General features: G+C 37.8%; 2 protein-coding genes across 3 annotated transcripts; both read left to right on the top strand.

The window, feature by feature from the left end:
• The first annotated feature begins 3,952 nt into the window (after positions 1–3,952).
• Positions 3,953–9,522, top strand: slc26a1 (solute carrier family 26 member 1). Of its 2 annotated transcripts, XM_056243052.1 has the most exons (4): positions 3,953–4,055; positions 5,518–5,632; positions 6,625–7,266; positions 7,787–9,522. In XM_056243052.1, the coding sequence occupies exons 3-4, from the start codon at positions 6,652–6,654 to the stop codon at positions 9,302–9,304; spliced, it is 2,133 nt and encodes a 710-aa protein (XP_056099027.1). In that variant the 5' UTR covers positions 3,953–4,055; positions 5,518–5,632; positions 6,625–6,651; the 3' UTR covers positions 9,305–9,522. The 2 variants fall into 2 exon arrangements, with proteins under 2 accessions (XP_056099027.1, XP_056099028.1); XM_056243053.1 differs by lacking the exon at positions 3,953–4,055 and having other exon boundaries at positions 5,502–5,632.
• A 1,189-nt stretch (positions 9,523–10,711) lies between these two features.
• zgc:86764 (uncharacterized protein LOC797431 homolog) lies at positions 10,712–26,966 on the top strand. The gene is made up of 14 exons (XM_056243045.1): positions 10,712–10,828; positions 11,301–11,433; positions 11,513–11,635; positions 16,068–16,301; positions 16,394–16,564; positions 17,289–17,438; positions 17,560–17,710; positions 20,140–20,276; positions 20,360–20,455; positions 20,626–20,772; positions 22,369–22,464; positions 22,546–22,662; positions 26,281–26,379; positions 26,584–26,966. The coding sequence occupies exons 1-14, from the start codon at positions 10,812–10,814 to the stop codon at positions 26,647–26,649; spliced, it is 1,737 nt and encodes a 578-aa protein (XP_056099020.1). The 5' UTR covers positions 10,712–10,811; the 3' UTR covers positions 26,650–26,966.
• Positions 26,967–27,998: the final 1,032 nt, after the last annotated feature.

Below are 27,998 nucleotides of genomic sequence, written 5' to 3'. Positions count from 1 at the left end.
ATGGGAAAATGTTTGCAGAAGTGAGATAATTGGGGTAAAACAAGTGTTGTGTAGCCAAAAGAAGATCAAGTTATCCACACTGTAAAAAAAATATTTTCATGATTTGTTATTACAACTTTTTATCTTGTGTCAAATCAACTTAGACCATTAATGTGGTTCAGAAAACATAATATATTGAGTTTCTATTTATTAAACCAATCTACCTCATTGTATTAACTCAAAATTGAATTTCAATGAAGTCAAAATTGTAAGGCTTTTTTAAGATAAACTAAACAATAGTTTTTTAAAAGTGTACTAGGCTAGTGCCGTCTTCCTGTAAACTGATATTATATAACTGTTGGTTCCAAACAAATTAAATGCATATAAAAATTAAATTAATTCTTAGAGAATGGACAAATGTTAAGAAATTACAATTATATCATAATTACTTACCATATCATTCCATACCATATACATACCATTCCATTTTCTATTATACTATTCCAATTATATTTGCAGCAAAAAATATATTTTGCAAAGAATCAAAGATATTTGCATTCCTAAGAGTAGCCTATTTAAAACATTTTATGTAGATGTGTTTTTCATAGTGATGATATGAATTCAATTAGGTCTATCAGAAGATCTATCTTTCAATGTTAATTTCAGGTATGTGTTTTGCTGAGGTAACACAGTTAATATACAGTCAATGCAACAACTTTAAAAGATTCAAAGAAAAAAGGATTGCCTAAGTAAGAAATGTATGAACTTTTTTAAGCATTATTACATGTTGGGTCATCCGAGGTCTTGTCAATTTATCTTCAATAGGTTAATACCCTCTGAAAACTGTTCTTATTATGACTGTCTGCCGCTAAGTATTCTCATGCCAGCTGGTGTCTTGGAGACATAACAGACTGTCTGTACTGAGCCAAGTCTCTGCTAGAGAAAGTCAGGGTTAATGACATAAGTGGCTTTTAAAGCCTGGCGATAGGTAAACTAGAAAAGTCCAGACTACAGACTGGAAGTCTGATTCAGTTCTCTGAATGTAATTAAATTAAATCTAAATATTTACATTTCAACACAGCTCCCTCTTTTGGTTATAACATGCATCATCATCATGCAGCTACATTGAAACATATTTAAATAATACACATTAAAAAAAAAAAAAAAAATTCATTTTGATAATGCCAGCCAAAAAGAACCTATTTGATAGCAAACCCTTACATTTTCTAAAGACTGTATAACTTATGTCACGAATGTTCACTGAAGTGCAGACATGTACACATTTTAAAAACATTGTGATAAAAGCAATGAGTAACCATACTAATGTCCCACCATTCATGAACATTAACAAAGTGGCAGAATGTCAGCAAATTTAAATGACCATATACTGACCTGTTTTTAAAAGATAATTAACTTGGGCTCATGCTTTGCTTTGTTAATGCTGTGGAAATATATATATATATTGAAAGGTCATAATGAGTCTTGCTACGCAAATACTGAATCTTTGCCATTAGTATAAGCAGGGTTTGAAATTAACTTTTTCACCCACTAAATTTTTAAGTTACCGGCCATTCAGGACTTCTACAAGTCAACAAAAAAGAAGAACAAATTAACCAGATTTACTACATCACAACATATATATATATATATATACAGTATCTCACAAAAGTGAGTACACCCCTCACATTTTCTCAAGGGACAATACTATAGCAATGAAACTTGGATAGATTATAGAGTAGTCAATGTGCTGCTTGTACAGCAGTATATATTTACCGTCCTCTGAAAATAACTCAACATACAGCCATTATTGTCAAAATAGCTGGCAACAAAAGTGAGTACACCCTAAGTGAACATGTCAAAACTGTGTCCAAAGTGTCAATATTTTGTGTGAGCACCGTTGTTATCTATCCGTAATTCTCCTAGGCATGGGATTCACCAGAACTGCACAGGTTGTTGCTGGGATCCTCTTCCACTCCTCCATAATGACAATCTCCACCTTCCGCTTGAGGATGCCCCACAGGTACTCAATAGGGTTCAGGTCTGGAGACATACTTGGCCACTCCATCACCTTCAGCTTCCTCAGGAAGGCAGTTGTCATCTTGGCTGTGTTTTTGGGGTCGTTATCATGCTGTTCGGCCCAGTTTCTGAAGGGAGGGCATCATGTTCTGCTTCAGAATGTCACAGTACATGTTGGAATCCATGTTTCCCTCAATGAAGCGCAGCTCCCCAGTACCAGTAGCACTCATGCAGCCCCAGATCAAGATGCTACCACCATACTTGTAGGCAAGACACAATTTTCTTGGTACTCCTCACCAGGATATCACCACACATGCTGGACACCATTTGTGCCACACAAGTTTATCTTAGTCTTATCAGACCACAGGACATGGTTCCAGTAATTCATGCTCTTTCAGCAAACTGTTTGCAGGCTTTCTTGTGAGCCAGCTTCAGAAGAGGCTTCCTTCTGGGACGACAGTCATGCAAACCGACTTGTTGCAGTGTGCGGCGCATGGTCTGAGCACTGACAAGCTTACCTTCCGCTTCTGCAACCTCTAAAGCAATGCTGGCAGCACTCATGCATCTGTTTTTTGAAGCCAGCTTCTGCACCTGACGCACAGCACGAGGACTCAACTTCTTTGATCGACCCTTGCGAGGCCTATTCCGAGTGGAACCCGTCTTGGAAAACCTCTGTATGACCCTGGCCTGTACTGTAATTCAGTTTCAGGGTGTTACCAATCTTCTTGTAGCCTATATAGGCCATCTTTGTGGAGAGCAACAATTCTAATTCGCAAATCCTTAGAGAGTTATTTGCCATGAGGTGCCATGTTGAACATCCAGTGGTCAGTATGAGAGAATTCTACTCAAAGCACACATATTAACTGCTCTAATACAAGATACACAAATTTGTATGGTCCTGTCAAGCAGACAAACACATGAACATGATGAATAGGACATGTGGCATAAACAAGGTACTGCTGTTATCACTTAGTTTGTACTCACTTTTGTTGCCAGCTATTTTGACAATAATGGCTGTATATTGAGTTATTTTCAGAGGACAGTAAATATATACTGCTAAATAAGCAGCACATTGACTACTCTCTAATATATTCAATTTCATTTCTAAAGTATTGTCCCTTGAGAAAATATACTAAAATGTTTGCTGAAATGTGAGGGGTGTACTTTTGTGAGATACTGTATATATATATAGTATATATATATATATTATTATATAAAATTTGGATTTCATACATTCATTTCTTATTCAAACATCTGTCATCCAGCATCTCTTCCCTTCCCTTTTCATCCTTATCACCAAAAATGTATTTTAGGTGGACAAATCAATACAGTACAAAGAACATGTAGGATGTTGGAAAATAACAATGTTTTTTCTGATTCTGTTAAACAAATGCTTATTAATATTTGCTATTACTTCAATGCAAATGAATAAAATGAAGCGCGCCGATTAGGATGCTTGAACAAACAGAGCAATGTTTTGACAGCAACACAGAGCCATAGACACAAAACAGTGCTACACTTTTACAGGAAAACAACCTACAAAAGGCATATTAATATTAAAATTGCCTAAGACAATTAAGAGAAAGCATTAACAATCCAAAAAAATAACACAAAAACAACACGCTTCACATTTAAAGTATGCTCAATGCATATATTTTGAAGTCCTAAAGTCTGTGGTTAATGATGAGATATATGTTATATATGTATCAATACAAAGTCAAATTCCAGTGCAATTGTATAACAAAGAAAAAATGACTGTCATGCCTCATGTGGCTCTTGTGCACTACTCAGATGCTTTCAGCTATGTATAAATTCAGTAATACTAAGAAGTGACTGTGGGTGGCACTGTTTCTATGGTGATCAGCCCACAGCCCCTCCTTCTTTCTCTTCCTCTCTCTCCATCTGTCTATGATTGGTTGCCGTCGGGTTAAGCAAGTGAAGTAACATCTTTACCCACAATCCTTTGCCCCATCCAGTCAAGCTACTGTGCACCGGGAAATTCTGCAGTGAAGGCATGGCAAATGTATTCTCCATTCTACTCATCCACTCATATAATAAGGGTGAGTATTATATTCATCCTCAGTCTTTGTATGGTGGTGGGCTTCCTCTTATTCACAGACTTTATATATTAGTGTGATATCACAAGAATATTTAGATAAAGCAACAGTATCATAAGAAATGTAGATAAAGCAACATCCCTCTTGCCTTTTGGCACATTCATGTCATGAAACATTTTAAGATTTATAGACACTTTAGAAATGACACTAAACTGGTAAAACTGGTTTCCACACATTATTTTTGCCTCTGTCATTCACTCATAACATATTTACTCATAAAGTATATGACTCATATAACTGACTCATTCAATTTAAAGTGGACCGAGATCTGTCTCTATACAACCTGCAATACTTGATAAAGACTGTATGACTGAAATTAAGAAGAGTGGATAGGACAACATTATTCTTAACTACAGAATATGTATTCGAACAGATGACAGAGACTTACAGTTTGCAGAATAAACTGGTTTCCTGGACAGGTCTTTTGTTATTTATTGACACAGCAATCTCTCTCTCTCTCTCTCTCTCTCTCTCTCTCTCTCTCTCTCTCTCGGCAGCTTCCTGTTAGGGGTCAAGACAATAATAGTAATGCAAATAAAACACACACAAACACAAACACACACAAACACACACACACACACACGCACACGCACACACACACACACACACACACACACACACACACACACACACACACACACACACACACACACACACACACACACACACACACACAAACAAACACACACACACACACACACAAACAAACATGAAAAGAAATGTGCACATCCACAAATATAAACTATGATTTAACTTAATAAATATGCTATCGTATTAAAAAAATTTTTTAAACCATTGTCAGGTTTCAATGATAAAATCCCATGTGATCCATGTGAGGTTCCATGGGACCTATATTTAAAAAGCAGAAAATTGATGATAAAGGACAGAGATAAAAAGCACCCTGCAGAAATGTGTGTGTAAATCATATTTCACACGATTTCTCACAGTATAATGCCATGGATCCTGGAAGTAGCATGAAAAACAGCATGCTGAGAGTAACATCTCTGCATTCCCTGAAATAAAGAGCCACTTCTAAAACTAGTTCTCTAAACCTCATTTAACTTGTTCAGATGAAACTTTGATTCTGTTATTTTCTTTTCAAATTTAAAATTATATTAATATTGAAATGAGCTAAAATCTGGCTCGCGTTACACTACTCAGTTCAATCTATAAATCATTTAACTAGATCAAATGAAACTTTGATTCCATTAATTTCATTATTTTTCATTATTTTTCATGGAACAATCTGATGTGTGAAATGTTTTTGCTCCGTCTGATAAGAATCAGTAAAAGATTGACTTTGTGTCTTATTGCCAGGATGCTCTGCTATTAATCAATACATAACACAAACTAGCATATGTTTAACCCAGGAGTGACGCAACACTTCCGCCTTCTGTTCCTACAGCCTATGAAAACCACTGACGTTGGAATGAGGGACTGCCTCAAGGTTTTTGCATACTGAAGCAGCATGGACTTGCGGCACTGCTTTTCATTTAGCCGGTGGGAGGTGGGGTAAAGAGGTCAGTGCATAAATTGACATTCAATTTATAGCTTAATTTCTATTCTTTAAGAGACCACTTATTCAGGTGAGTGTTGTATTTAATAGTTGCTCACTTAGATTGTAATTCCTCTATTAAAATCAGACACCTTGACCACATCAAGGACAACTGCAGAGGAAAATAAAATCATTGTTAATGCCAGTTCAAATACAATAAACTTTATGAAACGTCATCATGGAAAATGGTCTTATCTAAGTGGTGATTTTACGACCCTCCAATAAAAAAGGCAATTATGACAATAAATAGCATGCATGCATAGTTCACTTTGATTCCAGACTTCATTCATTGTCAAGAAGGACAGGCACATCCAAACTTAGATGCTTGCCAGTTGCCACATTGACATGAAGAGGATTTAATGGGACAAGGAATCAAAAAGAAATGTTTGGTGAGATTTTTCTTTGAACTAATTAGTAATTGGACGTTTTTACTCAAGAATTGCTTTTAATAGCCCCATCCCTTCGCTTAAATTAATGTGCCACATACATCTGACCTTGTCATTTGTGAAGTGGGGGTTGTCACTTTTAACAATGATTATTAAAGGCAATTGATTTTACCATCATTGCCACCATAAAAGAGTTGTATAAACATAATACATTGTGCATACAAAATCCTAATAATAGTTCTGGCTGAGATGAGATGTAAGATCAAGCTTTTGTTTCTTAGTTTCGCTCTAGTCTGTAGATCAAGCAGCTGTAGAGGCTGTGAAAAGAGAAGCACGTGAGAATCATTTATAATGATTGGTGAATGCTGTCTGCAAAACATCTGATAATTGTGTTAACTTGTGTGACTAATTATTGACTTGAAACAGCCAAAAAAAGAAAATAGAGGAAACTGAATTCCATTCAGACTTGTCCTAAGCATAGCGATTAATCAGTTACCCCTATTTAACAGACATCCAGTTTGATCTTTAAGGGAGATCACTTACTGATCAAAGGTCTTTGTCCCTTTTTCAGGAGCTGTGTTAAAAGCCTCATCAGTGCATGGGTCTCTCATCACTGGAAGCCATGGAGGACCTAAACTCTGTGACTGTGGCCCCACTAAAGCGCCGAGTACGACAGAGGAGAAGGATTCATGAGATTATCAAGACCAAGTTGCAGCGAAACCTCTCCTGCTCGGGACCTAAAGTGAAGAGGACTCTAACAGGCTTCTTCCCCGTAGTTAAATGGCTTCCAAAGTACAAGGTAAAGGAATATATATGGGGAGATCTGATGTCTGGGCTCATAGTTGGCATAATACTGATCCCTCAAGCCATTGCATACTGCCTGCTGGCCGGCTTGGACCCTATCTATGGCTTGTACACATCGTTTTTTGCAAACATCATATACTTTTTCATGGGGACGTCAAGACATGTTTCTGTGGGCATCTTCAGCCTCATGAGTCTGATGATTGGACAAGTTGTGGACCGAGAGGTTTACCTTGCAGGCTTTGATTTGAATGAAGACAATACAAAAAACGCATTTGGGTTAAATGGCACTGGGGAAACCAACACCACTGTTGTCAACTTGAAGATCATGGCACTGAATATGGAATGTGGAAAAGAATGCTACGCCATTAGCATTGCCACAGCTTTAACATTGCTTGCTGGAGTCTACCAGGTACGTACATATTCTGGCAAGGTCTAAGAAATTTGCTAAATGTACTTTATGATTCCAAAAATGTGTTGTAACCATCAAACAAAAAGTAGTAAAATATTTTCATTTAAATACATGTGAGTGGACATATCTTAATCATTATTTTAAATAAATAAATAAGGAAAAGGGTGTCAAAAAGTGGGAGCACTGTCATAAAAAGGTCAAATCTGATACTTTAAGAGATTAAATAAAACTATTTTGTTCAAATGTATTTCTTTAAAAATATATAATATAATATTAATAATCTTAATAATGACATCTTTTAGATGAATAATATTAATTATATTTACATTTTTACTTTATGCCCCCCAAAAATATCCACATACAGAAGTTTAAAAAGCTCATTATAAAAGAGGCGTATTCAAGTCATTGTACATGCAAACTGTATATATATATATATATATATTTTTTTTTTACTTCTAAATGAATACAAAAAATCTATGCCATGTCATTGACCTGAAGGTGTATTGTATTTTCTCCTCAGGTGTTGATGGCTGTTCTCAGGCTGGGGTTTGTCTCCGTTTATCTCTCTGCTCCTATGCTCGATGGCTTTGCCACTGGGGCATCTTGCACTATCCTCACTGTTCAGGCAAAGTACCTGCTTGGCCTTAAGATCCCTCGACACCAAGGCTATGGGACAGTGGTGGTCACCTGGATCAACATCTTCAAGAACATCCACCAAACCAACTTCTGTGACTTAATAACAAGTGCCATTTGCATCATAGTGCTGGTTGCAGGAAAAGAGATCCAGGATCGCTACAAAGACCGTTTGAAGATACCACTGCCCACAGAACTGGTGGTAGTGGCAGTTGCCACGATAGTTTCCCATTTTTCTGATTTAAACGGGCAGTTTAGCTCCAGTATCTCAGGTGCCATTCCAACTGGTTTCATTCCTCCAAAGGTGCCAAGCGTTGAACTGATGCCCCGGGTAGCATTTGATGCCATTCCATTAGCTGTCATCAGTTTCGCGTTTACTGTTTCTCTATCCGAGATGTTTGCTAAAAAGAACGGCTACACGGTTAGGCCCAACCAAGAAATGATAGCAATTGGGTTCTGCAATATAATTCCTTCATTTTTCCATTCTTTCACTACAAGTGCCGCCCTTGCGAAAACTATGGTGAAGGACTCAACAGGTTGCCAGACTCAGGTCTCCAGCGTAGTGAGTGCCTTAGTGGTTCTTCTAGTCCTCCTCTTCTTTGCACCATTTTTCTACGCCCTGCAAAAATGTGTCCTCGCCTGCATCATCATCGTCAGTCTGCGGGGAGCCCTGCACAAATTTCGAGACGTCCCTAAACAATGGCGTGAGAGTAAGATTGAGGCGATTGTCTGGTTGGTGACCATGAGCTCAACTGCTCTAATAAGCGTGGAGCTTGGATTGCTGATTGGAGTGGTCTTCTCTATGATCTGTGTGGTGGTCCAGACTCAGAATCCTAAGGTTTCGTTACTGGGACAAATTGAACAAACCAGTGACTATGAGGACATGGAAGAGTATGATAATCTCTCGCCTATTCCAAAAGTGAAGATCTTTCGTTTTCAGGCGCCTCTTTTCTACGCCAACAAAGACTTCTTTTTAAAGTCTTTATATAAAGCAACTGATCTTGAGCCATTCCTTGAAATAACCCGCAGGAGAAAACTGGAGAAAAAAGCTAGAGAAAAAGCTGTGAAGAAGACTGATAGCGTAGATCAAACAAATGGAGATGTAAGTGTGAGCTTGATTTCAAAAGACTTAGATTTTCATACTATCATCTTGGATTGCTCCTGCATCTCCATAATAGACACAACAGGAGTGAGCACCTTCAAAGCGGTTTTAAAAGACTATAAAGAAGTTGGCATCAATGTAATTCTAGCTTGCTGCAACACAACCATAATAGATTCTTTAAGTAGAGGCTATTTCTTTGGGGCTGGTGACAAAGACATGGAAAGACTGTCATTTCATACCATCCAGAGTGCTGTTTGTTTTGCTACTGGTTCGACACAACCGGTTAATGACTCGTCTGTGTGATGTGTCCACAAATGGGCTTCAAGAGCTGAAAAAAACCTGTTTCTATTAAAACATTTGAAACATGAAATTCAACTCCTGAAAAATTATCTCATGTTGAACAAGTTTATGAAAGCATCAACTGATGGCACAAAAATTCCACTCCTGTTTGAATATGAATATTCAGAATATTGTGCTACTGTACAAACTCAGGGGTTATGATTATATACTGTTAGACAAAATTGCATTTTTTTACTTAAAAATTAGCAACAAATAGCAAAATGATTTTTTTTTTATTATATATTTCTAATGACAAACTAATCCCTCAAAAATAAGTGTAATATTTAATACCATTTTAAATTTTAAATATAGGCTATATATAATATCCTTTGTGGAAACAAACAAATTCTGACATCAATAAATAAACACAGAGCCATGAGAAGGCAATACAGATTTGTGAATTTAAGTGATTTTAAGTTATTCTACTGTATTTTATATGTGAACATGTTTTTATGGTTTTCTTGGGAAATAAAAGTGAATGATGATTTTCACCTGGAGAAGTGATTATATTTTAAACCTGTGTCAATAACTATTATTTGGACTCCACCATTTGGATACTTGCTGCCTCAAGGTTACTTTTAAGTTGTATTTAACTTCAAATGCACATGAATGATGCCTTGAGAGGAGAGACGGAGCAGGAATCCCCTGATAAATATTGTATAAAACCACATATTATTATTTGATATATATATTTATGTGTTCACAATGCAAAAACGTTTTAATTTTAGTAGCTACTTTATGTTATTGTGCCTCTTGTTTTCAGTTAACATTGTACTATTGTTTAAAAAAAATGTTGGAGATAAAACAATAATAGTTGGACCCCCTGCAGACCTAGTTTAAAACCCCAATTGCCAATGTGTTGGCCAAGAAACACACACAAAAGTGGCATTACAGCTTACTGTAAGTTACCTGATTTGAAGATTCTCCACAGACTGCAGATTTTGTGGTTTGTAGGCCACCTGGCTGCATGATTCATCATTTGTCCAGTTCTTTTACAACAAATGTGTAGTTTCGTATCTATTATGTTTAAGTGGACCAAAGGTCCACAGGTTATCTGAAGGTTATTCCAATATTTTTTTATCACACTAACATCATAAAGGTTGTGACGAAAACAAAACAAACAAAAAAAATGAGTGGAGCAAAGGTCCACAGGTTATCTGAAGGTTATTCCAATATTTTATCAACCTAACATTCAAAAGGTTATGACGAAAACTAAACAAACCTTCGTTATCATAAATCACTACGGAATGCGTTTGATTATTATGATAAGGAAACTATTCCGCTCCAGGACGCAAAGTGGCGCACTTGTCTTTTCACGCTGAATCGAGTGAAGAAGACAAGAAGACGTCACGTCAGTTACGATTCAAATTTTACCGCTCGCTGGCTGCGGGGAGAGACGACTGTTATTTATTTGTATACATCATATTATCTTTAGTTTATCGACGGAGTTGTGCGTCAATACGGTATAACGATGTCTTGTCGAAGAAGGTAAGTGTGTATACGCGGAGACTGTTAAACATCGCGAGATTATATTATATTATATAATCTGGTATTTACTGTGGCTGGCAGTGGCAACATAAAACACATGTTAGTTACATACATTTACGTTACCTACCTAACTACATGCATTTTGGTAATCCAGCGAGTTTTATTGAAGCTTTAAAAGCTTTTTTGGTGTTCATGTAATTTAACAGTGTTAAATGGATAGTTTAGCCAAATAAATATGATAATAATAATAATAGCAGTAATGAACATTCTGTCATCATTTGCTCACCTTCATGTTGTTCCAAAACTTTAACATTCTTCTGTTGAACACAAAAGGAGATCATTAACTTTCATTGTTTTGCAAAAAGATATAAATGAAAGTGAATTGATACGGAGGCTGTCAGTCCCAGCACTCAAAATCCTTCAATATTCATTTAACTTAATCTAATTTATTTGCTTTTGTTTTCATGAGCAGTGAGGCTCTGGCATTCTCTCTTGTGACTGAGATCAATCATGCGATGGCCAGGCTTGTAGACATATGGGACAGCATCGGCATCATGGAAGAACAGAGAGTGGAGCGAATGCAAACTGTGAAAAAGCATATAGATGTAAGTTATGCCTTTGCATATATCACATCCCTCACATATTTAGGCTTTATACTTACTCTTTATTATACATGTTCTCTAGGGGCTTTTACATTCCATGATCATGGAGGAAGAGGCCTTAAGACATCGCATTAGAACCGATATCATTACTTTCCAGAAACAATTGGACACCCTGTGCTTGGAACTGACAGTTGAGCCGTACAAAGTAAGAGCTGTGAAATATTCTGATGGGTGATTTCGGATTCAGCCCAAAGACTTTATTCATTCATTTATCAAAAAAAGAAATTAAAATAAAAAGTTACTAAATATTACAAAAGATTAATATTTCTACAATTCTACAATTCTTAGATCTACAATTAGATTAATGATTTTCCACCTTTGTTTAGTTAAAGGTACAATATGCTGGATTTTTGCAGTAAAATATCCAAAAACCACTAGGCCAATGTTATATATTTTGTTTTGTTGATTACTTACAATATCCCAAATGTTTCCAACTATTTGTAAATCGTGAGAAAATTGCGATTTTTAACCAAGGAAACGGGGCGTGTGAGCAGGGGTGAGGAGTCGCCAGTCAATGGCGTCATATCCGCGTTACCCCCGGTTTCCGCCAGGTTTGCGCTCGCACTGCGATAGTAACCATGGCGACAGACGTGGACAACCGGGTTATTGCCGTTATGCCTAGCAAGACGCTCACGCTGTTGTTGTTTTGTTTAAACATTATGGACCATGGCAAGCAGACTTTGAGACAAAAAGAGGACTAAAACGAAGATCAACATCTTTCGAAATGCCGAGAGCTCCGCGACTAACTTCGACTTGACAGAGACGCGAGTGTTGCATGTACTTTATTAGACAGGTGAGCAAATGTACATAAAACTAATCAATGTTATTTAAGTTAGTTCAACATGATGAAATGTTAGAATATGATCTGTATGTTATTCTAATGTTGATCTAGCTTACTGCTAGTCTCATACAGCCAACTAACAACATTCAACACACTCAAATGCAGTTTAGTGTGATAGTGTAACTGTTAGAGCAAGTGAAACAGCGCTGCGTTACCTCAAGTTTCATTCGTCTAATAAACTGACCTGTGTGAGTATTAATTCAGCACTTGCGAGTAGTTCGGTAGAATGAAATGTCCTTATTCCTTTATATCCGCGGGACTCGCGTTGCGTGTGGCGCTGGTATACAGCTAGCAATCGCGCCCTTCTTCATACCACAGTCATGTTAAAAACATCTAGGGCTGCTGCAACTAATGATTATTTCGATAATCGATTAATCGGACGATTATTTTTTTCTATTAATCGGATAAAAATTTCAATTTGATTTTTTGTTTATTATAACTAAATAAAACCCTAAATCAGGGTTGTGGCGAGCAGGACGAGGCCGAGGGACGTGAGAGATGCGAGACCGGTGCGTCTCACAGGTGTCGTTCATTATCACTCACGCCACCGGCCTCGCGCCGCTTTCTCACGTCCCTCGGCCTCGTCCTGCTCGCCACAAGGGTATTTATGCGTAAAAGTGTACTTTAAAAAGTGCAAAAGCCACACATTGAGTTTTACTAATATCAATATTTGCTTTGTTTTTAATGATAATTGCTGATGACAAGTTGACAACCATGATTAATGTAAAATTCAGGGTTCCCGCGGATCCTTAAAAAGTCTTAAAAAGTCTTAAATTAGATTTTTTAAATTTAAGACCATAAAAAGTCTTATAAAGTCTTATTTTTACTTATGAAAGGTCTTAAATTTTAGATGACACTTTGACTTAGACATATCTAAAAGCTTTCCAAATTAAAACTATCTAATTAGCGTACGTATTTTTATTTATTTATTATTCTATCTTTGTGGATTTGCTAATTCACGTGACATTTCGCGTCACTCGCGAGTCGCGGCAGCATAACTGTCTCCTGCACGCGAGAGGAGAGAAGGAGAAGAAAGGTCGTAAATGTCAGTTCAGTTGTAAGTTCATTCTTTATGTGCGTATGGTGTGCGATGTGTATTGTCTATTATGATATTGTAATCATTGTTTTAACAATGTACGAGGCACTGCGAGCTGACATCGCATTTGTCTCGTGCTTTCACTGCGTGATGTGTGCAGTGTAACTGTTATGTCCCCAAATTAGTTTTTGTCTTATATTTATATCATATTATGTTCTTATATTAGAATATCACATCAGAAAGAGTGCCGTTTTCCCGTGCACAATTCCAAGTGTGATATTTATGTTATACAAAAGTTAAATTAACAATAAGTTAACATTGAGTTACTTTTTAGACACAATATTGTCAATATTGTTTGTTTTCCCTTTATTTCGCCGACTATAATTTCAAAATGAAACAGTAGCAGAGTCTCAATGCAACCGACAGCGATGATTTCTTGACTGAAATCCGCGTTTTGAACGAATCACTTGCTTCTTTCCCGAATGAATCAGCCGTTTGAACGAATCGGTTGAATGAATGACTCCCTCAACTCACTTACTCACAACAGTGATTTGCCGCTGCGGTTTCATATTTAAAGTACCCTTTAAATAAAATGTTAAAATTAGAAATCATTTCATATTTAAATATTGAATATTGATTTAAAAATAGGCTATATATCTCATAGCTTTATTTATGCAGTTGTAAATGGAGTGTAAATATATTAATGCCACTTCTGATGCCGCTTCTGTCACCTCTGCACTGCAAAGATGGATTTTGATTGAATGATTTAATTTGACTGGTAACAGTGGTACTGTATGATTATTATATAATTAAGTATTATTGTATAATTACTGTATAATGTAATTTGAATGATAGTATTTGACATTAAAGGTGATGCATAACTCTAAATAAGTTTAGAAAAAATGTCCATATATAGGTGAAAATGCCCCTGAAAAAATCAATTTAAGGTGGCAAATATTGCCCCTTAATTAAAATATTAATTTCTGTCACTGCTGTGAACTGACCACTGCATAGAATATGAAAAATATGAATATCTTCGTGAGTCAGCTGTCAACAACAGACCTAAACCAGCCATGGCACCAGCACAAAAACACAATCAGGAAAATATCATCTAATTATTATCAACAAAACGTTGAAAATATCAAGATATATTTTTGTCAATACTGCACAGCCCTAATGTACGGTATTAATTTTGATTTCTTAAGGTCTTAAAAAGGTCTTAAAAAGCCTTAAATTTGACTTTCAAAAGTGTGCAGGAACCCTGAAATTAATAAAAAATTATATCCAACATATGTTTTAACACAATTTTTGTTAAAACAAATTTACACAGACATGTTGTTCAGATGTGAAGATATAAACTAAAAACATCTCAAATATATAATTCATTTAATTTATTTAAAATTAATTGAATTATAAGGATAATTGATCAAATAAATATAGAAAGACTGAAAACAAGCGTGTGAACGTAGAGCCGCAGTAGATCGCGTTTGAAAAAGAATTAAAACTTAATAGTAGACAATAAAAAGAGATGCTATAAAAAGAGAACGGAATGGAGGTACGCAGCAAGCTAACAGGCTTGATTAAAAGGACAGGAAAAATGATGCATTAGTGCACAAGCATTCGCTGAAAACCACTGAGTACAGTGACTAAAAAACAATCTTTTACTGCTGCTGTTATTAACTGCCTTTTTATCTAGTGCTTCACTTTGTAAACACCGTTTTAATTTAACCTATTTCTGTGGTCGCGCTATTTTAATCCATCACTAATGTTGCGAGCGAACTGATTGCGCAACCTGATGCTCGAGACAAAATACAGACATCCCAAGTCTCGCGGAAGTTCCGGAAATCACCCGCATATTGATAGCGGCTCCCTGATGCCCGCAGAGCGCGCATGCGAGACAGAAGAGACTGTGCTCCAAACATATAGACTGTAAAAAAGATCTCGGTCTCTGTGCGCACAGCAGATCGGCGAAGGGAGAGAGACCTTGCGTGTGTCTCATGAAGCGCAGCGCATGTAAGACAGAGAGCATCATGATTGGCCTGTTTCAACCAATCACCAGTAAACGCTCCCCGTGACGTAAGCAGACCAACTAATCGATAATCGATTTTTAGTCGTTTAAATCGATTAGTTGTTTCAGCCCTAATGTATTCGCTCATCCATAAAAGATCCATCAGCTTGACGACAAGATCCATAATTCCGCTTAATGCGGAATATAGAATAGAATAGAAAAACTTTAATCCCCAAGGGGAAATTGCAGTGTTGCAGCAGGATTGTAACAGAATACAAACCAAACATATTACATAGACTGACATATACTGACAAATAAATAAAAAATAGATAAAAATATTACAATGTATCTTAACAAGTATAAAATGTATACACAAGTGCAACAGTGCACAAAGATGTGAAATTAGTATCACATGTGAATATACGTCATCGTTATACGCCTTTGTTATTGTAAGAGGTTAGCGACCCCTGGTGGTGAAAAATTCCTGCATATTGTACCTTTTAAAATTTAATTTAGTTACTTTATAATGCTGTTTATTATGTTAAAATAACAAAATCAACACACATCAGGTATTTAAAACTATTCAGGCATGTCTCAAATTTTGGTAAAATTGTTTTCGGAGAATTTCAGATTTTGTATGCTATTCATGGAAAGTTCCGTTTTTTCTTTTATTATCCTGCAATCTTTTATAGTTTGAGGAAGATCTTACAGTTCTACAGTTGGAGAAGAACCTGCGGTGCCGTGTGGATTCTCTTCTAAAGGAGAAGAATGAACGTTTGAGTGAGCTGACCGATTTGAAGAAGCAGGACGAGGAGTTGTGCGTGACTCTGTGTGCTACCCCATACTACATTCCTTCGGGAAGTGTGCCCTCTCGAACCCAGCTGCAGGAACTCCAGGAGCATGTCGAGAAACTCGGCAAAGAAAAAGTATGTATCCTTTCTCCTTTTGAAAGTGTTCTGAACACTCATGATGAGTTTCTGTCCTGGATGCTTTTGTTATTTTAGCTCTGTGTTTGTAGGAGAGCAGGGTGAAGGTATTCTCTGGGCTCAGGGAGGACATCAGGACTTTAATGGACGAGATGGGACATGAACCAGAGAGCAGTCTGGAACGGGAGTCCATATGCCCCGACACTGACATTTTTCTGCTCACACATGACAATATCAAAGCCTTGAAACTGCTGCTCAGCCAGGTGCAACACTTTAATCATTTTATTTAAAAAAGTTGTTTCAGTTTTGAAAATGTAATTGTTTTATCTGATTTGGGTGGGTAGAAGATATGGATACCATATCTTATTGCATAAGCTAGTGGTTCCATCTAGTGTTTATGCACAGAACACCTTTAGCATCTCAGCCAGGGTCTAAAATGAACATGCCAAATGCAAATAAAAATCACTGCAGAGCATATGAAACTGTTACATTTGCTTGCTGGTCAATAACTATTATTATTATTATTTTGAAATATATATATTATATATTATACAGTGCACTAGTATATTACATATATTATACAGTGCACTAGTATATTACATATATTAACTTATTTAATTTTAGTAATTAAATAAAATAATAATTTTAATAATGATTGTTGTTGTATAGCTGATCATATGCCTGTGGGGGTATTCCAGAAAGCAGATTATGCGACTTACATGGGTATGTTTACTCTGAGTAAGCGGATAACCTTAACTTGCAGTTCCAAAACCTGAGGTAACAATGTAAGTAGCCATAGCAACTTATTCTCTGAAAATATCTTGCTCCGGTATTCAGGTATTCAGCACATGCGTGCCCTATTGATTTTGGAACCTGTGTAGCAAGGTTTGGGTTAATCAACCAAAAGTTCACGGTGTGTGTCATGGTAAGTTAACCTTGATTTCTGGAATACCCCCCATTAATTGAATTAATATTTATTCCACACAGCTTGAAATGAAGAAGGAGTCCTTGATTTCAGCTCGTGACAAACTCAAGGAGCGAGCCACGAGCCTGTGGAATCGTCTGAGTTGTCCTGAGCCGGAAGGCGAGGTGTTCAGAGAGGCTGCGATGAGCACTCTCTCTGATGATATCAGGCGGGTAAGAGCTTTTCCATCTAAACCACAGGATGTCATTTCAGAGCCCTAGAACCTAAGTCGTAGATCTTAACTCTCCTTGTGGTTTACCAACAAATGCTAATGGAGTGCATTTCCTCTTCCAGTGGCAGGGCTGTGTGGAACATCTGGAGAAACTGCAAATGGCTCGACTGGAGGAGGTGGTTGATAAGGTCCGACAGGAGCTTGTGGTTCTATGGGACAAATGCATGTGTGGACCAGAACAGAGAGAGCTGTTCAATGTTCACTTCTGTGATAGTAAGTTACCCAGAACTTAAAAGCAGTCAAGTCATTTAAATATTTAAAGGGATAGTTCACCCAAAAATGAAAATTCTGTAATTTACTCATCCTCACACGTTCCAGATCTGTATGAATTTCTTACTTCTGCTGAACACAAAAGAAGATATTTTGAAGAATATCGGTAACCAAACAATTTTTTTTTTTTTTTCAATGTCAATGGGGCCTTGGGTCTGTTTGGTTGCCCATATTCTTCAAAATATCTTCTTTTGTGTTTAGCAGAGGAAAGAAATCCATACAAGTTTGGAACAACATGAGGGTGAGTAAATGATGACAGAATTTTCAATTTTGGATTAACTATCCCTTTAAAGGTACACTACCCATTTTCCACCAGTATGGTTCACATTCTGGAGCCAGAGCCTGTTGCGAACCGGCCACGTGTTTCCACAGGCTTGAGAAATGAACGCTGACGTAATGCTGCTATGTGTTGTTTTTAACTAGCCTTAAAAAAACATTGCTCGTCCCGGTGTTTCTGCAGGCAGTGCTGCACTTCTGTTTTCCTGACCACAGTACAGGGAGTGATTCTAGAAAACTGGCAGCTCGCATAATCCGCCGGTACTCTCATCTGTCCTTTTTGGAAATAAACTGAAACTGTTGATTCACTCACTCTCTCGCACACTGGGTCTCTCTTGTGCGCAGTTTTATATATTTAGATATAAAGAGCAATATAGTGCGATGTTATTAGTAGGGATGGGAATTGATAAGAATTTAACGATTCCGATTCCATTATCGATATTGCTTATCGATTCGATTCCTTATCGATTCTCATTGGGTGAGGGAATAAGTACAGGGGTGTTATAAGTGTATTAGGGGTGTGAACCTACACTGGTTTCACGGTTCGGTTCGATTACGATTATCATAACATCGATTCAGTTCAATTCGATATCTCGATGCACTGCATCCTCAATTTTCACTTTTACTTCAAAAGTAATCTTTAGCGGAGATTCACTTGCAGAAGCTCGTCCTCTCCTGACAGTGAAATGGACATATTTGTTTGACTCTAACATTTACAGATGGAGAATATACCTGTGAAATGTAAGTTGAGCACTGAGGAAAGCACCACATCTCAAACGCATTAATCAGCGCAAGTATTTATCTGTCAGTCAGCAACAGTATCTGTCAGAGCATCTGACAGGACAAGCTGCTTTAAACTTGTTAACTATATCTTAGGCTACCAGTTATTTTGAAGCCCTTAATATAAGCTTGTGTCATGTTTAGGACAAATTGTAGCCTACTATGTAGCTACTTTCACTGCAGGAGCTCACACTGCGACCTCCGCTATTTTTCAGATGTGCTCATATCAAACTACTGTATCGATATAAACGGTATTGCCTCATTCCATATCGTTTAAAAAAAGTATAGCGATATATCGTACAAACTCGATATACCGCCCAGCCCTAGTGTGCCTGTTCGGGAAGTCACAGTGACAGAAACAGTGACATTCCAGTTTAATTTTCATGGGACTTAAGTCTGTTTATGCCATTAAATTTGTGTGCGCGCGCGCGTCTCATATGAGTATGTGCCTGGAAAAGGGGTATATGCAACTTTTGGCCCTCTAGCAGTTGAAAAATAAAACTGCATGCATTTTGCAGAACATTGTTTTGGTTGTGCTTTGACTGCTTGACTTCAAATGAATCTGACCCTTTACAATAGATAATTACAATGAACTCTGTCAATGAGTATCTGTTGGATAAAATCCCTTACTCACCTGGTGAATAATAATAATGCCATCTTCGTGTCGCTTTTACAGCATTTCAGATCCCTCGGTTGTCGCCATCTCCGGAAAGCCAAGGCAATGTTGATTCTCGTTTAATTACGAGATCTGTCGCGTTGTCTTTTTGCCAGCAGACTCTCCTCTTTTCTGCTTTTTTTTTTTTTTTTTTTTTTAAATGGGTGGAGGCGGTGAAGATTAAGCGTGCTCCATGTCAACCTTTCTCGCTCGTTGTGACAACTAACCCATGCCACGCCCACACCATACACGCATCAAAGTAACCGGAGCACATTTTTTTTCTATTTACGGATATGATTAGATGCGCACAGGCGAGTGACGCATGTACGCAATTTCCCGCCTGCTCTAAAATATTAACACTAATAGGTGTCCGCTTACCATAGTGAATCAGGGTAAGACACATTTTTTGGAGGAAGGATTGATGATTTATTGACTCAATATTTAAATAGTTAATTTTGAACAAGAAAGTAACATTAGCTTAGCTTTAATTCCTAGCTTTTCTCAGCAAATTAATTTTCATTAATTCATTACCATTTTATGGAAATAGTTTAAATATTGTAAAGGTTACCAACCCTATTAAAATCCTTAAATTCAAAGATCTGAAAAAAAAATGGACTCCTTGCTAATGGAAAAAGGCTTTAACTTCATTCTGGTTGAACAGATCACTACACCGAGGAACTGCTGGCCCTCCATGACACGGAGCTGCTGAGAATGATGGCTTTCTATGAGGCAGCACAACCCATACTGGAGGACCTAGAGAAATGGAAGAGGAACTGGGCTCTCTTTCAAGAGTTTGAGGTTCTCTACTCCCATGCTTACAGTCAACTCAACCTTATGTGGTTTCACATGTGTCATTTTGTTCTATACGTTTCACTTACCAGAGAAAGGCTGCGGATCCAAATCGCTTCAGTAACAGAGGAGGGTCTCTGCTCAAAGAGAGTAAGGACAGGGCCAAAGTGCAGAAACTGCTCCCAAAGGTACTTAAAAAAATGTCCTGCTACAAAAAATAAAAATTTGCAACCAAAATAATTTAATTTTATAAAATTCATGATTTTAATTTTGGGGTGACCTATTCCTATTGTAAACAAGTTGTGGCTGTGAACAACAAAAAAATTGTCAATTTACCTGTGTATTTCTACATATACAGCTGGAAGAAGAGTTGAGAGGCCGTGTGGAAGAATGGGAAAAGAATAAGGGGTCTTTCTTCCTTGTGCAAGGTCAAAGGATCATGGATTTCATCTCCAGCCAGTGGGAAGAGAATCGCTTGCAGAAAGATAAGGAGAAGAATGAACGGGTGAGTTTCACTTTATTGGTGTTTAAAATATCAGATGGTGTGCAATTTAGTAGTAAATACTTAGTGACATAATTAGGGCTGGGATAAACGATTATTTTTTAAACGATTAATGTAGCGATTATTTTTTCGATGCATCGATTAATCTAACGATTCATTTTTCCTGTCCGATTCGATTTCGATTCGGTTATCGATTATCTCCCCATTAATTGACTAATAGCAATTTATACATGTTGATTTACATATCTGAATGAAAAAAACATGAGTTCATTAACATTGCAATATATGTTTATTGCTCTTAAAATTCCAAAATAAAAGACTATACAAGCGCAAAGTAATGCATTCTTAGTCATAGGTAGCATTCAATAAAACTTTGAAGCCTTGAAAACACCTAGGCCTAGCTTACTGAAAAAAGTGCTTCTTGTAATTCTTCTTTTAGATGAAAATAATAACTTGATGTCTAGCATTCAATAAAAAAAAAAAACTAAATATTTTTGAGTCTTTCATTTTCTTCATTAATTGAGCGTGAGCAGCACCAAAGACTCCGAAACCCGTTGCTCACGCGCTGCTCCTGCTCCCGGTGTGAATGCACTCCTTGATTAACATGCACTCCGGGGGAAAAAAAACCCGCACTCAGACATCCCAAGTCTCACGGAAGTTCCGGGAGTCTCCCGCATATTGATAGCGTCTCCCAGATGCCCGCAAATTAGTTCAAATCTCTCAGAATCTAGAGTGCACATGCGAGATATTACATACTGCTCGCATAACATACATAGCCCGCGCACGACAGAGAGGGGGAGAGCGAGAGACCTTGCGTGCGTCTCTCGCTCTCTCCCTCTCTGCCGTGCCCGCGCTATGTATGTTATGCGAGCAGTATAGTCAACAATCCAGTCAGCTATACTACCATGATGTCTATGGCTACTACTCTCCGGCGCCGCCATCTTTGTTTTGGGTCTGATGAATCGACGCGCATATTTTGCATATCATCGATGACGTCGACCCGTTGTCCCAGCCCTAGACATAATCTTACCCTTATATAAGTTAGGGCTGTCACGATGTTAGATTTTTCACACCACGGTTATTGTGGCCAAAATAATTCACGATATCGATATATCGCGATATCTATAGAAACCTTGGGGGAAAGAATGTCAAATCAGTCAAATTAATTGGTGGTGTGTGTAAACTCCTAAAAAATAATGTGTTCGAATTTTAAAGAATTCTCTGCGCTTCTCGTCTTTTGCGACTCCCTTTAAAGTGCTGTTTTCTTTGCTGCGCGGGTGCGCGCTGCGTCGTCTTCTCATTTGATAGATGTCAGCGGGTGCAATACTGCCACCTCAACTGGCGCTGGAGTATACGTGTCATGTTATCATAAAAGTCCTATTCATTTTAAACATCGTGGTTATCGCCAATACCGGTATATTGCCACACTCTAAATTAACACGATGTCGATATTTCAAGCTTTGAATATCAAGATTATCGTCAATACTGGTATATTGCGACACCCCTAATATAAGTACTTACTGTCTGTTTTGTTCAGGATTTTTTTTTTTTTTTTTTTTTTGCTTTGTTACACTAACCTGGATGATTCTTGCTTTCCAGATGACAAAGAAAACCGAAATCTCTCAGTTTAAAACTCCAACAAAGAGAGCCCACGGAGCAACATATACCACCCCCACCCCTAACAAAATTAAAAAGGTACTCGTTTTCTCACTGAGAATGTTGTGTGCAAAAACAAGCATTTTATCAAAACACATGTTCCTCTTTCAATTGTTTCAGACACCCAATCAGCCGGCACCTCGCACTGCCACCGTTAACAGTATCAGTAGCGGCAGCGGCAGCTGCTCATCCACCACGTTTCTGTGTGTGCCAGGAAGGCCTCAACTCTCTGCCAAGGTGAAAATCCCTGATCGGGGCAATCAAAACTCAACTCTGTGATCAAAGATTTTGGCTTGAGATCAGTCCAAAAGGATTGTGGTTAGACTTATAGGGTTAGGTCACCCAAAAATCTGACTTTCGCTCATCTTCGGAACACAAATTAAGATATTTTTTATGAATTCTTGAGAGCTTTCTGTCCCTCCATTGACTATACAACTACCACTTTGAAGCTTCAGAAAGTTCATAAAGAGATCGTAAAACTAATCCATATGAATTGAGCAGTTTAGTCCAAATTTACTGAATAGACACGATCGCTTTATATGATGAACAGATTGAATTTAGGCTTTTATTCACATAAACATTGATCAGCGAACATAAACAGAAGCTTAACCAAACCTGCTTGACCCACGAGAACAAACCTTTTGCGGAATCTCAAATGTGCTGCGCAACATGAGAATGAACCTCATTGGTTCATTAGGAAGCTCAAATGTGCTGCGCAACATGAGAATGAACCTCATTGGTTCTTGCTCAAGTTCAAACGTGCTGCGTAACACGAGAATGAACCTCATTGGTTCTTGAGGAAGCTCAAACGTGGTGTGTAACTAGTGCTGGGCGGTATGACAAAAAATCCATATCACGTTTTTTTTTAAAATAATACCGGTTTCACGGTATATGACGGTATTTTTTTCCCCAAGCATGACTGGGTGTTATCCACATTTTCTACTGAGTGAGAGAGGAAATACTGCAGTAGATTGACTTAGAATGCCCTATTTTACTGTCATGAGTGAATATTGTAGAAAAAATCCACACTAGTATTAATACAGGTTTGCAAGGCTGTTTACAAATAGGTGCCAGCAGGAGGCGCTTAAGGAGCGGCAGAAATAGTGGTTTCCCCGGTAACGGCTGCCATAAACGCTGCTTTATCAGGAAAGATAAAGAAAGATTTAATCGTAATAACAAAGAAACTTTTCTAAAGACCGTTAGTTCACTTCAGACACATTCATATAAAAACACCCGCGCCGCGTTTTGACTTTGAGACGTGCGGTGCTCATGTTTATTCAACGATGTCAATGCCAACCACAAATAGATTTTCCAAAAGGCTGTGTTGATATTGTGAACCAATGTATGGGAAACACTGTAATATAATTTGACAGCTATCAATTATAGTTTAACCTATCCATCTTCACAGTCACGCTAAGTAACACATGCATCACCACAGAGTGCAAGGGTGAAAAGGGACCCTCTCAAACAGTGTCGCGCCGCGTTCCGATCGTTATTAATGGTCATACACCAGTATTGTGGTATATTAAAAATTCATATCATAACAAAAATAAACACCGGTATTCGGTATGAACCGGTATACCGCCCAGCACTATTGGCGCTTTTCCACTGCATGGTACGGTACGGCTTGGCTCGGTATGGCTCGCTTGTGGCGCTTTTCCACTGCATGGTACGTAGGGGTGTGCAAAAAATTTTTTTTTCAATCTTTCCCGATTCAGAATCGATTCATAGAATTCCAAAAATCGATTCATATATATTTTTTTTAATGGCGTGCAGGGGCGGAGTGGCAATCGGGTGAGTTGGGACTTTTACCGGTGGTCCGGTAGTGTTTCGAGGCTGCGAGGGCCGGTCTGATAAATAGTTATACATTGCAAGTTCTTGCCGCCTGCTGGTCAAACTGTGCAGCCTCTCTGCTCAACCCGTAAATAAATGCATCGATCCGCAGATCTTATGTTTGAGTTCTGTAGATCTTTTCCCAAGTGTGTCAGAGGTTACGGGTTCTAAACCGCACTCGTATAGTTTTTTCTCTCTCTCATCAAAACCGAATATGTTTATCACGTTTGTGTGCAGTTTATTTTGTGATTTCACCGGAGTCTCCACAACGGCGATAGATTGAAGCGTGCGTCCGAGTGAAGACTGCGCGAGCCACAGAGAACACCGTATCCATGACACTGACAGCAGCGGACACGAGCGCGCAGCTTGATTTCAAAAACAACAGATCTAATAGCGAACTAAATGAATGCTCTGCTAGTTAACTGGAGATACCCGCAAATTACGCCTATGAACGACTTCATTGGATCTAAACAAATCAATCTAACCATAGATGTTACCAGTAGCGGTGGCTTTTTTAAATCTATTTAAAATATTTTCGCAAGGGTTCTATGACATTAGTATATATTTTTAGGAAGTTCAATGTGCCCAGTCGACTTCACATTTCAACAGTCAACCTGGTAGCTGAAGTAGTCCTTAAACCACATTTAGCATAATTGTTTGTTTGATCTGACTACAGCACTTTAAAGCTAAATGTAAAAGCTTTTTATTTAAGTTTTATTTAAAAAAAAAAAGAAGTTTTTTTTGTATGAAGGCATATAAAGTAATATCAAACTACATTTAATTTGTTGTGTTTCTTTTCTTTTAAATTATGTCTACTGCAATCAATCACATAGGAAAAAGTAAACTACATTTATATACTGCAAATCGTTTTTTGAATCGAGAATCGTTTTTGAATCAAAAATTGGTATCGAATTGTGACATTTTCTGAATCGTGCACCCCTAATGGTACGGTACGGTACGGCTCGCTTCGACTCGCTTTAAATGGTACCACCTCTGTTGAGATTCCAAGCGTACCGTACCGATACTAAAATGTGACGTGAACACACTGCAGATCACTGATTGGTCAGACAGAATCGTCACTACCACCGTCATTGTATTTGCGAGACATCAAACCCGCTAGATTTAAATAGCCAGTAACAGCCACCGCTGTAGCACCTGTTTTAAAACTACTTGCTTGAAGAAAAAAGAAAGAAAGAAAACTTCCAAAAAAGAAATGGCTGAATCGTAGTCAGTGGACGAAGTGCAGACGTTCCTCTCGTTGGTTGCCGAGGAGCGGATAAACTATAACGGTCAGACTATAATCCCACCCTCTTTGAAGCGGTACTAACTGCAGTGGAAAAGCAAACCGAGCTAAAGCGAGCCGTGCCGCGCGGAGCCGAACCGTACTGAGCCGTACCAGCAGTGGAAAAGTGCCATATGTGTAACACAGGAATGAACCTCATTGGTTCTTGAGGAAGCTCAAACCTGCTGCGTAACACGAGAATGAACCTCATTTGTTCTCGCACGTCAAGCGAACATGCTTGAGCTTCCTTTTACCACAACTGATATGTGAGCTGATGACTGTTTATATGTGAATAAAAGCCTACATTCGTCATATAAAGCGATCGTGTCTCCTCAGAAAATTTTGTCTAAACCGCTCAATTCATATGGATTAGTTTTCATAAAGAATCTCTTTATGAACTTTTTGAAGCATCAAAGTGTTAGTTGTGCAAATCGCTATGATTTCATCAAAAAGAAGATCTTCATTTTTGTTCCGAAAATGAACGAAAGTCTTACGGGTTTGGAACGACATGAGAATGAGTAAATGACAGAATTTTGGGGTGAACTAACCATTTAAGTTCAGTGTTAAAACAGATGTTCCCTCAGCTAACACTAGATGACACTGTTGGATCAACAAAAATCAGTACTCTGTAAAACTGTTGGTCAAGTCCCATCTTCTTTAGTATGTTGTTGGTAGCGTCTTTACACTGAAGATCAATGATGATGCTTCATTTTTGTGTGGTTTTGTCTTTGGTCTAACAGAGGAGCAAGACAACAGAGGCCAGCTCTGGCCCACATGTGCCGCTGCAGGAGTTCAACAGTGACCAGAAACTGGTTCCAATGAGCTACTCAGCCTTTACCGTAAGACCAATCACTCGGTTCTAGACCACTTCCCCGGATGTATATTAACTCCAAATGGAGCATCGGTGATAGGAAGGATGCTCATTTGTGACCGCTAATTCCCCTGAGAGAGATCATTAACATTTTAAGACCCACACATAATAATGATTCAGTGTCCAGCTTGTAAAAATGTTAACAAATGTGTCGTCTTGTTTCCTATTACAGAGCGAGCTCTCCAAGAAAGCCAACAGTGATGCTTTTCTCAATTCCACCGTTAGAGACATGCTTTGAATGGTCTGTCGGCATTGTTTTTTTATTATTATTTATTTTTTTATGAGGTTTAGGTCATGAATTATCATGTCAGGATTTGAAACTGTACAGGATAAAACAATTCTCAGGTGTTTGTCTTATTTACATTTTACCAGTGCAGTGACTTTCCAACAACTTATTTTGTTTTAAAAGGCACTATTATATATATTTTTATATTGCTTTAATTGTCATTGTTTACCTACTTAGTTGGATTGTGTATATATTAGCTCATAGAAGGTCAGTTATTTCCTTGTGTATATTCAGCACTTTTAATAAAATGCTTTTTTGTACATTCAAAATTGAATTATCTTTGTTCTGATTTCTGCCTTGGTGAGCATAAGAGACTAAACATTTTACTGACCCCAAACTTTTCAATGGTAATGTATATTGTGAGTGGATGTCAACGCAGTGCTTCAGAGATCTTAGCATTATTATACATCATCAGATTGATTGCCACTGGCAGAGCATAAACATCTGTTGTGTGCCTTAACTTCACATTTGTAATCATCTTCACATTCGTTTTGCAAATGGATAGTAATTTAGATCTTTGATGGTTGAGTTTGAATTTTTGAGTGGCACTAGATACCTCGACATGTAAGTGGCTCATTTGGGCAAAACAATGTAATGGCTTGATCAAGCTAATGCTTTCAAGGCCATATGAAGCATTACACAATTAAAATATTCTTCACCATTTAGCTGTCTACGAGGACCCTCCATCAAGCCGTCTGGAGCACAATGGAAAGAACAATGGCAAATCAATCAAACAGATGCTTTTATGTAATGGATGAGAAGTGCTGAACGGATGCAGTACGATTAACAACAGTTTTTATGTAGTTTTATGAAACTTTGTTTTTAGATTCATCTTCCAGATACACTGTACATTAAATTCAGTTCGATTACACAATGATACAATAAAAGTACAAATGTCACACAGTGACAAGCCACTGCTTCTTTTCACAGAAGTCAAAACTACATGTACAATATAAATACCTTGATGAATTAAAGAGGGAGTATCAACTCATCATTAAAATGAGCGTTTGAGGTTCACTGTATGCAAGAATAACCACATGCTTAATGACAGGTCGCTTTTAGCTGTCTGCTGAGCAATATATATATATATATATATATATAGCCTTTACAGCCAAAGCTGACGTATCCCAGACAGCAACATATTGTCTGCCCAGATCCGGCTCACATCTGGTACACATGGAATCCACGCGTACCAGATGTGGGCCGAATATGGGCGGACACTATGTTGTTGTCTGGGATTGCTCCTAATTTGAAAGATGAGAACTACATAAATGAGCAGTAAGCTGACAACCCCATATAGC

This window comes from Rhinichthys klamathensis, unplaced genomic scaffold, assembly GCF_029890125.1.
Source record: "Rhinichthys klamathensis goyatoka isolate OS25496 unplaced genomic scaffold, OSU_Roscu_1.1 h1tg000771l_1, whole genome shotgun sequence".
Classification (NCBI taxonomy): Eukaryota; Metazoa; Chordata; class Actinopteri; order Cypriniformes; family Leuciscidae; genus Rhinichthys; species Rhinichthys klamathensis.
Note: the sequence above shows the minus strand (reverse complement) of the source record. Positions and strands in the feature narration are given on the sequence as shown.